The following is a 13,544-nucleotide window of genomic DNA, read 5'->3' as shown; positions in this document are numbered from 1 at the left end:
AGGGGATAGCGAGGGGGAGTGAGAGTGAGACAGAGAGCCCCTGACTCACATCACGCTCAACTTCATGATGTTGCGTTTAGGGCGATGACAATTTTTGCACTTGACAAAATCGTGATTTGGCTTCATTCACTAGCAAATTCACTTCCAATTCAGTATGCAACCAGTACTTCAACACATAGATATGTAAAACAACTCAAGATCATCGATGTACAAAACATGCAACAATAAACACTCAAGAATTCAATCATTTCTTCTTTAAAATCCTCCAAAACTCAAGTTACAAGGCTTTCGCTTCTCAAATCAACATTTCAACCACAAAAGATGGATTTCAAGTTAAAATCAACATATACTAAACAACCACACTCAATTTACCAACTTCCCTTAACTCAAATCACAAGAAAAGTGGAAGAAGGAACATGAATGGTAGAGAGTTTCTCAACTCTAAAACTTTGAATCACAATCCAACTATCTATGCTCTGAGGAAGGATAACAATCCATGAAGTCATAAGGGAGAACAATTATCATGTGGGTCCAGATATCATCTTTCTAACCCCTCTCTAAGTTTCTTAAGAAAATTAACTTATGAAATTCAAGTATGAAGAAACCTTATATACGTTGCCCCAAATTTGGTAAATAATGACCTTAACTCAACAACCCCTAAACAACTAAACTCATAAGAATTCCCTAAGCAACTAAACTCAAGCAAAATCATCTTTGTGTCGCTAGTTTCACTTGGATTTTTATATTCAAAAGCACTCCACTAGCGAATTATACAAACCTTCAATGTCTAGTAAATTTTACCAATAATTGTGTTTGGTATCAGAGTAATTTTAGGAGCCATCACTAATCACTAATAGGATTATTTTGGTATTTCAGTCATAATAAGTAATTAAAAAAGTGATTTTTATTTGTGAAAGATGTGCAATATATATAGAAAATCAATTATTTAATGTATGAAATAAGAAGACTATTATACTACAAATAATTAAGAAATATTATTAGTATATTTAATTTGTAATTATATTAATTAAATAGTAATAAATTTTTTTATAATTAATATAAAAGATTTAAATTTTAAGGTTATATAATTTACACTCATTACTTATTTATTATAAGAATTATCTATCAAATGTTTGTTTGATCTTAAACTTAATATGAAAAAACAAAAAATATTAAGGTTAATATGATTTATTTTTTTGTATTTTTGTTTAAAAGTGTGTTTTTAAATACATCTTATTTATCAATTCGAATTAAATGTTAAATTTTTTATAGAAAGATCTTATTTTCATATTTTTTTCTCAAATTTATTAGATTAATCGATTTAAATTAATCAGAAATAGTTTATTTTTATTTTTGTTAAAGTCATATTTATTTCTTAATTGCATTGAATAGTAGAAAATGACATTTAATATTACATTATAACCTATAATTATTAATTTTATAAAAAATAGTTTATTTTAATATTTATTTAAATAATTCAACATAGGCTTAATTTTGATAGTGCAAACGTTTTTAACAATTCAAGCAAATTACTTTTCAGTTTTTTTTTATATATAATTTTTTTATAAAGTATAAATTGTTTTATTTTTGAAGAGGACAACAATGTAAATTATATTGGAACTAAAATAAAAGTAAACGCCATATAAATAATTACTTTTCAGTTTATTGAGAATATTGAAATGGGTATGGAACTGATTATATAGAAAAGAATGTGAATTTAAATATCGATAATTAGGAAAATTATTTGTTTATACAATTGGTGAATTTGAAAGGGAGAAGAGTTTCAGGAAAAAAGTGAGTCCAATATACTTAGATTTAAGTGAAAAATTATAAAAATACTATTCTACCTTTAATAATATATAAATTTAAATAATTCAAATATAGACTTTTGATAGTGCAAATGTTTTTAACAATTCAACCAAATTATTTTTTAATTCTTTTACATATAAATAAACACCATAAATAATTACTTTTCAGTTTATTGAGAATATTGAAATGGTTATGAAATTGATTATATACAAACGAATGTGAATTTAAATGTCGATAATTAGGAAAGATTGTATTGTAAATAATTAGGAAATATTATTTGTTTGTATAATTGGTGAATTTGAATTTTAAAAGGGATAATAGTTTGAGAACAAAGTGAACCCCAAATGTATCGATTTGAGTTGAAAACTTAATATAAAAAAAGACTATTTTATCCTTAATAATAATAATATATAAATAACATTTTTTTTATCACATTAAACTAATAACAATATTAACGAATTTAAGAAAGATGTACTATTTTTATTTATTTATTATACTTCTATATTATCGTTTATTATAAAATGATATATAAATAATTTCTAAGACTAAAATTGATGCATCTTTAAATTAGAATAATTAAAATAAGACAAAATATTTTTGGAAGACTAAAATTAAACTTTAAAAAAGAGACAAAAATATATTTGACCTTTATGAATGTAACATTTAAAAAATAATAATAATAATAATAACAAAATTATATAATCATATCATGTTTTATATTTAAGTATAAAAATATTTAAAAAAATAATTTATTTTTAAACTAATATATATATATATATATATTTAACGGTTGGATTTTAAAAAAATTCACATTTAATATGAAATTATTAAACAGTGTAATATTTCGTAAAAATTACACCGGTGTTGTTTCAACCTCCTTTCTATATATATATATATTTGGACCCTCTTAAATATGAGTCCCAGATATAGATGGTTAGACTTTTAAACTACTCTCATAACTGGCTCATAATTGCGGACTATAAGCTGTGTCGATTAAAGAAGGTTTCGTGCTGGTCTCCTACTAGTGATTTGCAAAATTAATCTTGCAAAAGCCATGATTTGGCATAGGAATACAGTTTTGGCGGGGAATTTTGATTAAAAAATATTAAAATGTTGAATGATACACTACAAAGTACGAAAGAAAGTAAATTATAATATACAATAATTCGTTATAAATTACTCATAATATAGACAAATTATTCAAAGGTTTTTTTAATTATTATTTTTAGTTAAATTTAGTCCTTATAAAATAAATTAAACAAGTTATGATTTTAATTCCTCCAAAAAAAATATTTTTTATTCTTACAAAATTTATAATTATTATTTTTAGTTGATATTATTATATTTTTTGACATATTAAGTTTCTATTATTATATAATTATTTTTAACTCCTTATTTGTTTATCAAAATATTAAGTGGCTAGATGTTACATATAATTATTAGTGATATCATATTATTATGTGACATCTCTAATTTTTTTTATAAATATTTATAATAAATGTTATTTGTCTATCTTAAAATCATTGTTAGAAGTAAAAAATATTGGTTTTAGAGAGATAAAAATCAAAAGAAAAAATATTTTATAAGGAACAAAATCAAAATTTACTCTTTTTACAAAGATATAAAATATTTTACAAAGATAAAAAAAATGAAACACTATGAAATTGTATGATTGTTTGTTTAATTTTATTACGTGAATGGTTTATGAATTGTTGTTTTATTGTTGTAAAAACTCCAATGATTAAAGAATTATTGTGAGCTTACTTACTTTAGAGGTGTTTTGAGTTGAAGTTAAAGTTGACTAAATTTATGAGAAGGTACAATATTTAAGAGTTTTCTTAAGATGTAAACTTTTCTTTAAGAAAGTTAGAAAAAAGGTTAGATAGATAAACTCTAGAGTCAAAGAGAATCTTTTCCCTTATAACTTAGTAGAAGTACACAAACTCTTCCCAGTAGCTTATTAGTAGTACTGTTTAGAGGATTCGAAGTTCAAAGAGTTGAGAATCTTAAATTGCAGCAGTTGTATGACGAAGCTCGAAGGACCTTATTCTTCACCATTCTTCTTCTTCTCTTTAGTTTGAGAGATTTCAAGTAAGGGAAGTTTGTTGTTTGATTTTCTAAGTTATAAATGTCAAGTTTTCTTCATTGATTCTTATTTTGGTAAACTTTCAATCGAATTTGAAGATTAAACTTGGTGTTCTTGGTTTTTTTAGAGTTTCTCGGTGAAGATAGAAAATTGATGATCTTGTGATGTTTTTGTTGTTGCATGTTGTATCTATTTCAAATTATAATTTGTATGTTGATAGTAGATGATTATTATTGAGTTGCATGCATGAATTTTGTAGTTGAAAGAGATAATTTGGAGTTATAAGTTGGTACTTATGAGTTGTCGTGCCTATTCTTATAGAATGCATGTTTTATAGGTTAACCTACTTAGAGCAAAAATTCACTCGCTCAGAGCTAAGTGACCATGTTCCATTTGATCTCGTGACCTTCTTAACACATTTTGGTGAGTTGATTGATTACGTGATACATGATGATGATTTAATTTAGTTCATTATGTATTGATCTACGATAATATCTGATGATGTTTTAAGTTGTTAAAGTTGAAAGTTAATTATTAGTTGAAGTTGTATGAAGTAGAATTGTATGATGATAAGTTGTATATTGTTGAATGAAGTCGTTTTGTGAATGCTTGATGTATGTAGTTGTGTTGTGTTGTGTTGTCGGCTTAGGACTCAAGGAGAGGTGTTATTTTAAAGACGAATATCCCACTGTGAGAATATCTACTATGATGCTCTAAGAGTCCCGTTGTTGTTGAAAAACCTTTCTTTAGTATAGTTCTCTCTTGAAGTAGAGTGTTGAATATCTTCTAAGTTTTTAGTTGATATTGTATAAAGGTCAAGTCGAGTCATTATGTTCTAGAAGCGACCAATCGAGTAAAGTACAAAGTCAATGGCCAAAATTTCTAACTAAGTATGAGAAAGACGAATTGTATTTGGAAGGTAGTCGGTGGACTAATTCTATATAAGTTTAATTATGTATGCCAAGGTCATAGTAGACTCACACCCTAGTTATTCAACTCCTGATAAGGATATTGGACTTTCATAGTTTAGGTAGCAAAATCTGAGAAATTATGTTGTGTTGTGGATTGATTTTAAATTTTTTGTTGATTTAACAAGTCTAAAAAGATCACATTGTTAAGTTTATTCGATAAAGTTAAACCACTTAAACTGCTCGGCTATTATAAAAGATCTCTTAGTTAAAATATGTGACAACACATTGAATTGTTGTGTTGCTTAGTTGTGTTGTGTGGTAAGTCGCTGCGTTGTTATTATACTGTGTGTTGACATGTTGTTCAGTTGAAAGAATTGTGTTCCTATGTTACCATGTTAAGATGTGTTGTTGGTAAGTGATGTTGATTTGAGTGGTTTGTATGGTTAGTTTATTATTTTTATACTATATTGTTTTTTTAGCAAGTTTACCCTTATTGTTGGGATGTAATGATCATATTATACGAGAGTAAGGTAGGATTAGGCTATAGAGGACGAGTTGGACCCCTTGACTATCATGTTGGAGGTGGTGTTGTTATGTTTGGTGGCTGTTCTAACATCATGTGTATAGATGTTGCTTGATTGACAACTTAAAATTTATGTTTTTAGTTGTAGACATATATAACAAGTTTGGATTGTAGTTCTATTGATGAACATTTTATGTTTTTAGTTGATTATTTCCTATATATATATATATTTGTATGTATATCTAGATAATTAAATTTATATTTTTGTTCCTTAGTTGTCGAACTGTAAAAATTTAGGGAACTATCAAGTTGTTACAAAAAAACAATGTATACAGATTTTAGAAAAATAAAAAAACAATTTTTTTATAAAAATTAAAATCAAAATACACTCATTTTATATAAATTAAAAACATATTTAAGTTTTATTTTATTTAATCATAGGTTTATTATTACTTATTCTTATCATTTCTGTTGGATCGAGCGCTTACCACTAGGCCAAAAGCTATAACTTATAGTTAGGGCGCAACTCTTTTTACTTAAGAGCGCAGCAGCCCAAGCGCCATGATTCGACAGTGACTTGGCCCACCTAGCCTCTTCCACGGGACAATTGATGCAACCCGCAACAATTTCAAAGAATATTTTTAACATATGCTTATATCTAGTGCTATAAAATACGATTTTTTTTCACAGAAGCGAGCCTTAGCACTTTATTAACAAGATTAAATATACATATTAACTTTTTTTTCACTAAGAATTAAAAAATTATTATTGAAATAAAAGTAATAATGATAAAAGCATTTTTAGTAGGAAATTTATTTTGAAGTGAACCATGTTCAGTGTTATATCAGTTACATTTTTTTACAAAAATAAAAGCATGCACACCACTAAATATTTAGTGGTTGGTAATTAAAATTAAAGACATTAAAAATGGTTGAATCCAAAAGACTGGTCCGATAGTTTAATAGGTTAGAGAAAATTTAAAAAAAAAAATGGTCTCAAAACAATTGGATTAATAATTTTTCAAATATAAAACCTATTTATATTAGTATTTTTTTTTTATTTTCCTACATAAAATTTAAATAAAAATAACAAAATAGATGAATTTGACCTTTGACTACAAAATAAATGATTCATAAACAAAAACAAGTCCCAATTCCCAAGCATCGGTGCATGCAAGCCGACCAGTCATCAATTCTATTTAAATAAAATGAAAATTTAGTAATGTCAAACACATGCATATTAAAGAAGGAGAAGAAAAAAAAGGTTAACATGTGCAAACTGAAAACGATGGTATGCATCGTATTGTTCCAGGTGATTGTAGGGTCGTGGTCCTGAAATTCTTATTACTAGAAGGGATAGACTCAAGTATCAGACTATGACAATTGAAATTTCAAAAAAGAAAACAAAAAAAAAGGATTATGATTTATGACGATGAGAATGACGTAAAGTGATCCACGTGAGGCATCTGCGTCTGCTTGTTGTCTTGTTTCCGACCCTGTCTTGGCTATTCGAAACTTGCAAGTTTTTTCCATAATAATTTAATTGTGTTACTTTGTTTAATATGTAGAATAGATAGAGGAGACATGGTCAAACATTGAAAAAATCATTTCAAAAATATTAACAATACTATTTGATAAATTTTTAATATTTTATGCTATAATTTTATATTGATTTAATTAAATGTTTTATCTTTTGATACTTTAGTTTAGGAAAATACTTAATCCTCCGAAAGTGATGGTCCCAAAAATCCTCCGAACATTGAAAGTTATATTTCTGTAGATTGATTTAACATAAAAAAAAATTATTTTTATTTGATATTATCGTTAATTTAAACGTCGGAGGATAATTCAGCATTAATAATTCGGACAGTGTAACACTTCTCTTTAGTTTATTCTTAAGGGGCTAATAATGGCCATCAATAATCATAAATGGTTATTTATAGGTGTCTGTTTGCACACTATTGTAAAAAAAAAAAATGTGCTTCCGTGTATATTTTGTTTATAAAAAAAATATATCTTAACTTATTTAATGGTGGTGACACGTAAGTTATTAAAAGAGAGGTTAATTTAAATTGTTGAATTTATTATAAAAGGATTAATATTTTTACATAAAAGTGGATGAAATTATTAAAAATAATGATATAAGGATAAATAATATATATGTTACATTGTGATTCCATGTTTTTTCTCATTTGTGAGATTGAAAAAGGAGAAAAAATTATATGAACCAAAATTATGAATTTTCTTTTACATTTTTATTCGATCATAAGTTACGTATAGTAAATTATTTACTTTGATAATAATCATTAATCATAAAAAATCACATCAAAGCTAACTTTTAACTGTTGACATCATAAAATTGTTTATATATTGATAATTTTCTTCTATCAAACTCTTATAATCAAAAACAATTTTTTTTTTCAAACAATGTATTATAACATTTTGATGTCTTTTTTATTAATAAAAATTATAATAATTTCAATAAAATTTAAATTTCAAATTTTGTATATATTTAGGGTTTCAAGTAACAATTTGATGCTTTTAATAGTATATATGATAATCCTTGTATCACATAGTAGTATAAATTAAAGAATCATATAAAGAAATTTTTATTCAATTTTTTTTTTAAAAGTATTTATTTTCTTTTCAAAATTTACATAATTAAATCACAATTTTTTTTAATGAAATGTAATTTTCATACACACACTCTGATAACAAATATTTTTTTAAAATTATATTTCCTAAACTTTTTAAGAACATATATTGAAATAGGAAGGAAACTACATGTCTCAGAGTTTGATCGAGAAGAAAAAGTAAAGATGAAATAAAGCTATATTTTGTTGCTAGAGTAGTTGGTGGAATAACCATTCACGGTACAGTTCATTTTGTTGATAATTAATTGTTTCTAAAAAAATTAATTGATTATTTTAGTGAAGTCTCTGTTCTAAATTAATTTCTTTCTTTATTCGTAAAATTTGAACCGAGATTTTATTTATTAGAATTTGAAGGAAAAAAACTCTATACCATAATGGAATTTAGCTGACGAAGAAGATAGAATTTTTGCATTAGTTAATTGAAGAAATCACGCCGGTTTAATTGGTTTTTAACCCCTCCCCTTAATTTTGCCTTCAAATACATTAGTATTAGGATATTTGCGAAGGTGAATTGAATTGATTTTGCAGAGAAAAAATATTTGATTTAATTATTGATTTTTCTTAATTTATTATTTAATAGATTTGATTTAATTTAATTTGATACAAAAATGTTTGGAATAAATTGATTTTCTGTTTTAATTTTTTTTTTTTGCTTTCTTTGAAGAAAACATTAAACAAATAGTAAAATGTATAATAAGCATAATTAAACAAATTAAAATATAAAATATTTTTATTTATAAGTTATTATATAGATAATGGTATAACATACCTCTATAAATACATATTAAAAAATATATTTAATTAAATTTTTTATTATAAATAAATATATGAAATATAAACGGTGTGATATCAATCATATCATAAGTTTATAAATAAAAATTTACATTTTATAATTTCAGAGGTCATATTAGATTGATTTTCAAAATCATATCCAAAATCTAATTTAATCTAATAAAAAATTTGATTTCTCCTTTTTTCAATATTTGGATATATATTTTTTGTTTAAATTGATGGGCTTTGACTTAGAAACAAGCAGTCCATGAAGTTACCATATGGAAAACGTTTGAGTCAAAGATACTTCACAATTTGATTTTCCCAATTAATCAATATTGATGCTTTTTTGTTTTAGATTTTGAAAAGTGGTAGGAAAATTGAAAGAGAGTGAGTGAACAGCATTTGCATTTGCATTTGCATTTGCATTTCACGGTGTAGGACTTTATGAAATAGAAAAGCAGGAGGGAGGAATTAGTAATTAATAAATATAGTTAGAAAAAAGAAATGAGAAATTGGGGATAGAGATAGAGAATAGAGAAAGCAGTAAATTAGTAATTGGTATTAAGTTCACGTGGGTTACACCAGACACGTGGTGTCTAAACGCGTAGTAACGACGAAAGGCGAGTGGCGACGTGGTAGAGAGTAGAGAGAGAAATGGCAATGGGTCTCTGGAGTGTACGCGCCTTGCCGAGTGCTGACCGCGAGTCAAACTTGTTCACTCGCTTCACTGTACGGTCAACGTGAGTCTCGCAAGACTATATATAGAGCCGCAAACTCTCCCTCCTTTCTCAATTCTCGCTTCTCACTTCTCACTTCTCACTTCTCACTTCTCACAAACCCATGATGAACGAAAAGGCAGAGGAGCATAGGGACATTTCAAAGTACAAAGGGGTCCGAAAGAGAAAATGGGGAAAGTGGGTATCCGAAATAAGGCTACCCAACAGCCGCAAGAGAATCTGGTTGGGATCCTACGACTCCGCCGAGAAGGCCGCACGTGCTTTCGACGCGGCCATGTTCTGCTTACGTGGCCGCAACGCCAACTTTAATTTCCCCGACACCCCGCCCGACATCGCCGGCGGAAGCTCCATGACGCCCTCCCAAATTCAGGCCGCCGCCGCCCAGTTCGCCAACGCCGCCTCCCACGAGGGCCTGGCGCCTCCCTCCTCTTCCATCTCACTTCAAACGGACAGTGACGTCACCACACATAGCGCTCCGCTAACGGATTTGTTCACGCCCGTTGCCTCCGCCAATTACGAATCCGATTACGGGATTTTCCCCGCTTTTGACGAGTTCAGTGGGGAGTTTTACGTGCCGGAAGCGGCGAATGTGAATTACGGAGAAGAGAATGCGAATGGGAATGCAAATTCAAATACAGAGGGGTTGATAGTGGATGAATCTTTCTTGTGGAATTTTTGAAGCTCGCGGTTGCGGATACTTTTATTTTCCGGAGCTGTGGCGGTAACTTATTACTTATCCCTGTTTCCATTGCTAACTACCCTATTCGTTCATACTTCATATATCCATGCCTGCGCCAATTCCCAATTCCCAATTCCCAATTCCCATCAACATAGTTGTAAAGTTCTTAACGTCTCAATTTTGTGATTTCTTCACTCAAACTTTCTCTCCTTTTTCAATTACCCTCTCTCTTTCATCATAACTACATTAATTAATTATTTAATTAATTAATGCTGTATTAAAAAGTTTAAATAAAACATTTTCAGATTTACTTTTCTTCTTTTACGACAATTATTCTCAAATAACTAGAATAGTTATTACTTTAACTATTTTACATTTTATATCATTTTTAAAAAGGGAAAACATATTATTTATACTACAAATATTAAAGGTTTAAACTTATTGCTTTTTTTAATTTACCTCATGATAACTTTAAAACCATTTTTAATTAATGAGTTAAAGCTTAACATTGTACAAAATGACTTTTAAAAAAACGTTTGACTAACCCGGATATATAACGATTTCGTATTAATTATCCTGGGGACGCGCCAGTCATATAAGATTTTTTTTACAGTTAATTATTACTAGCAGGAAAAAGACATTATGTGTCTGCATTGTATTAAAAGAAAAAAATAAATAAAGAATAAAAAGAATAAAAAATTACTTATAAAAAAGTCATTATTGAAAAATAAATAAAGGATAAAATAATTCATGTAAAAATAAAAATTAAAAGTAATTATTGAAGGTAGTATCTCCTTTATATATTAGTATAGATTAACTCCCTCTTTATTATTTATAAAATATACTCTTTTAATTTGATAAAATAAATTAATTATAAACTCTATAAATTGATAAAAAAAATATTAAAAGAAAAGATAAATAATATAGGATATGCATTCTAATTAAAATAAAAGTTTATTAATTAGGGGAGAAAAAAATAGTACAAGAATAATTTTTAAAAAAAATTATAAAAATGGGATAAATTTATTATTATTATTAACTATTTTTCTTAATTTTGGTCAATTAGGTATAGAAACAAAGTATTATTAACTAGTATTTTAACATTTTACATTGCACAAGGTAAATATTTATTATATAATTAAATTTCATAATAAATTATACATACAAATAAATGTTATATTTAAATATATAAATTATATTTAAAATTTATATAAATAAATATTTTAAAATATGTACATTATAATTTAATTTAAACAAATAATTTATATTATAACACATGATTATTTTTAATTGTTGATAATTTATTTTAAAGGTATTAAAATTTTAATTCACAAATAAATATGACAAATAAAATAATTGAAATGGTTAAGACATTAAAAAAATCTCTAAATACGTTTTCTATAAAAACACACTCTCATTCAGGGACGGATCTAGGTTGAGTAGAGTGGGGGTACTTGCCCCCACTACCTTTTTATATATATATATTTTATATTAAAAAAATAATATATTTTAAAAATAAAAGTTATATTCTAATAATATATATATATATATATATATATATATATAAATTATCATATCTATAAAATATAAATTTGGATAAAATATTCCTTTATTTGATATTTGTCAAACTTTCGAAGAAGATTAATTCTCATATGTGATAAAAAATACTCCTTAGTAATAAATTATTTTTTAAATTTTTGTAATTATAATATATATACATATATATATTAATATGTGATATATTAAAAAAAAATTTGATAAAATAAAATTTCAACATGTATGTTTACCTTTTATACTTTCAATTTATTGTATATGTCGATTAAAAAGATCAAAATAGTAAAGATAGTGAGATTGTATACGTTGATTAAAAAAAATAAAAATAGAAAAGATTAGAAGATTTATGTTCTATTTATAATTTTTATCATAAAATATGTTTTAAACTAAATTATCATTTAAAAATTTATATCATATATTAAAAATATGTTTATATCATAAATAAATCAAACTTGATTTTTATAAGATTTAACATATTTATTTTTATATTTTTATTAGTGTTAAAATATGATAAAATAGGTCTTTAAGATTGTAGTTCTAATCAAACTTTTAAAAAAATTCTATGATAGATAAATAAGTTATATTTAAGACATGTATTTTTAAAGAAAGTTAGGTTCAAACTTATTAAATTATAATATAACATAGTTTAACCTAGTTTATTTTCATCATTAATCATAATCATAGATATAAAAACTTGTAAAAAATAATTATGATATATGTTTAGATATAAATTATGATATATACTTTTAAAAGTTATATGTAAAAAAAATATTACAAATATATGAATAAATTTTGCCCCCTCTATCTAAAGTTTCTAGATTCATCACTGCTCTCATTTATGTTTAAGATTAACAAAATTTATCAAATACTCTTTTGTATTTTTTTTGTTCATGTATATAATCCATACAGTATTTCAAAGTTGACAACTAAAGTTAATATACATTTGCAAAACATGTATTTTATTAGCCAAATATTATTGTAATACAAATAAAATCGAACCTAAGAACATTAGCTCAAACTCTCATATCTCAAGATAAACCTTATAATCATTAAACTACATTTTTTTTCCTTGCTAGTTTGGAAAAAATAATGAATAAATTATTGATTTGTTTTTTTTTTATTGCAATATAATAATGAGATTTATGTCACTACGTTATTACTTTTTTTCAACAGATCCTATCAAAATTAAAATTAAATTTTGAATGATAATTCTATTTTAAATTTTAATGTTGAATCAAAATTTATTATTTTAAAAATCTTGTCTATAAATCTTATGTTGTCTTAAAATATTTAATATCATTGAAAAAGTTAACTTTTTTATACACTTTTAAAGAATCATCTTTTTAATTAGGATTTCAATAAATTTTAAAATATTTTTTATTATAAAAATATTGATGTATTTAATGAAGACTTTTTTTAATACAATTAAGATAATCATGACTCTTTTTTTTATAAATATATCAAAATCTGATGATATTCAATTATAATTATAATAATGATAATTTTTTTATGAATTTAATGGTATTCAATTAAAAAAAATTTCACTTAAAAGTATTCTATTGGTATTCAAAATTATAGAAATCTCAAAAAAGATTGTTTTGAAAAATGAATTTTATAAGAGTTTTTTTAGTAAAATTTACATGTTTTTGAATAATGTGACTTTTTAATATAGCAATGAAAATAATAAATTGTTAATAAAAAATCTTATTCTATGTTATAATAAAGAGAAACTCCTTTTTTAGTGTTTTATTAAATTATTTTATCCTTTAATTACTCTTTTAAGATATTCTCTTGTTACTTTAGTTAAGTTGATCTCTT

General features: G+C 25.3%; 1 protein-coding gene across 1 annotated transcript; it reads left to right on the top strand.

Annotated features, from left to right (window-relative positions):
* The first annotated feature begins 9,553 nt into the window (after positions 1-9,553).
* LOC109809176 (Integrase-type DNA-binding superfamily protein) lies at positions 9,554-10,496 on the top strand. Its single transcript, XM_020372416.3, has one exon. The coding sequence runs from the start codon at positions 9,597-9,599 to the stop codon at positions 10,170-10,172; it is 576 nt and encodes a 191-aa protein (XP_020228005.1). The 5' UTR covers positions 9,554-9,596; the 3' UTR covers positions 10,173-10,496.
* Positions 10,497-13,544: the final 3,048 nt, after the last annotated feature.

The sequence above is a fragment of the Cajanus cajan genome, chromosome 5, assembly GCF_000230855.2.
Source record: "Cajanus cajan strain Asha chromosome 5, NIPB_CcT2T_4, whole genome shotgun sequence".
Lineage (NCBI taxonomy): Eukaryota > Viridiplantae > Streptophyta > Magnoliopsida > Fabales > Fabaceae > Cajanus > Cajanus cajan.
The sequence above is the reverse complement of the archived record's forward strand: the minus strand, read 5'-3'. Positions and strand labels throughout refer to the sequence as shown.

Excerpts from the sequence above, each read along its gene's own strand:
- LOC109809176 (XM_020372416.3), top strand. The coding sequence starts at position 9,597 with ATGATGAACGAAAAGGCAGAGGAGCATAGGGACATTTCAAAGTACAAA.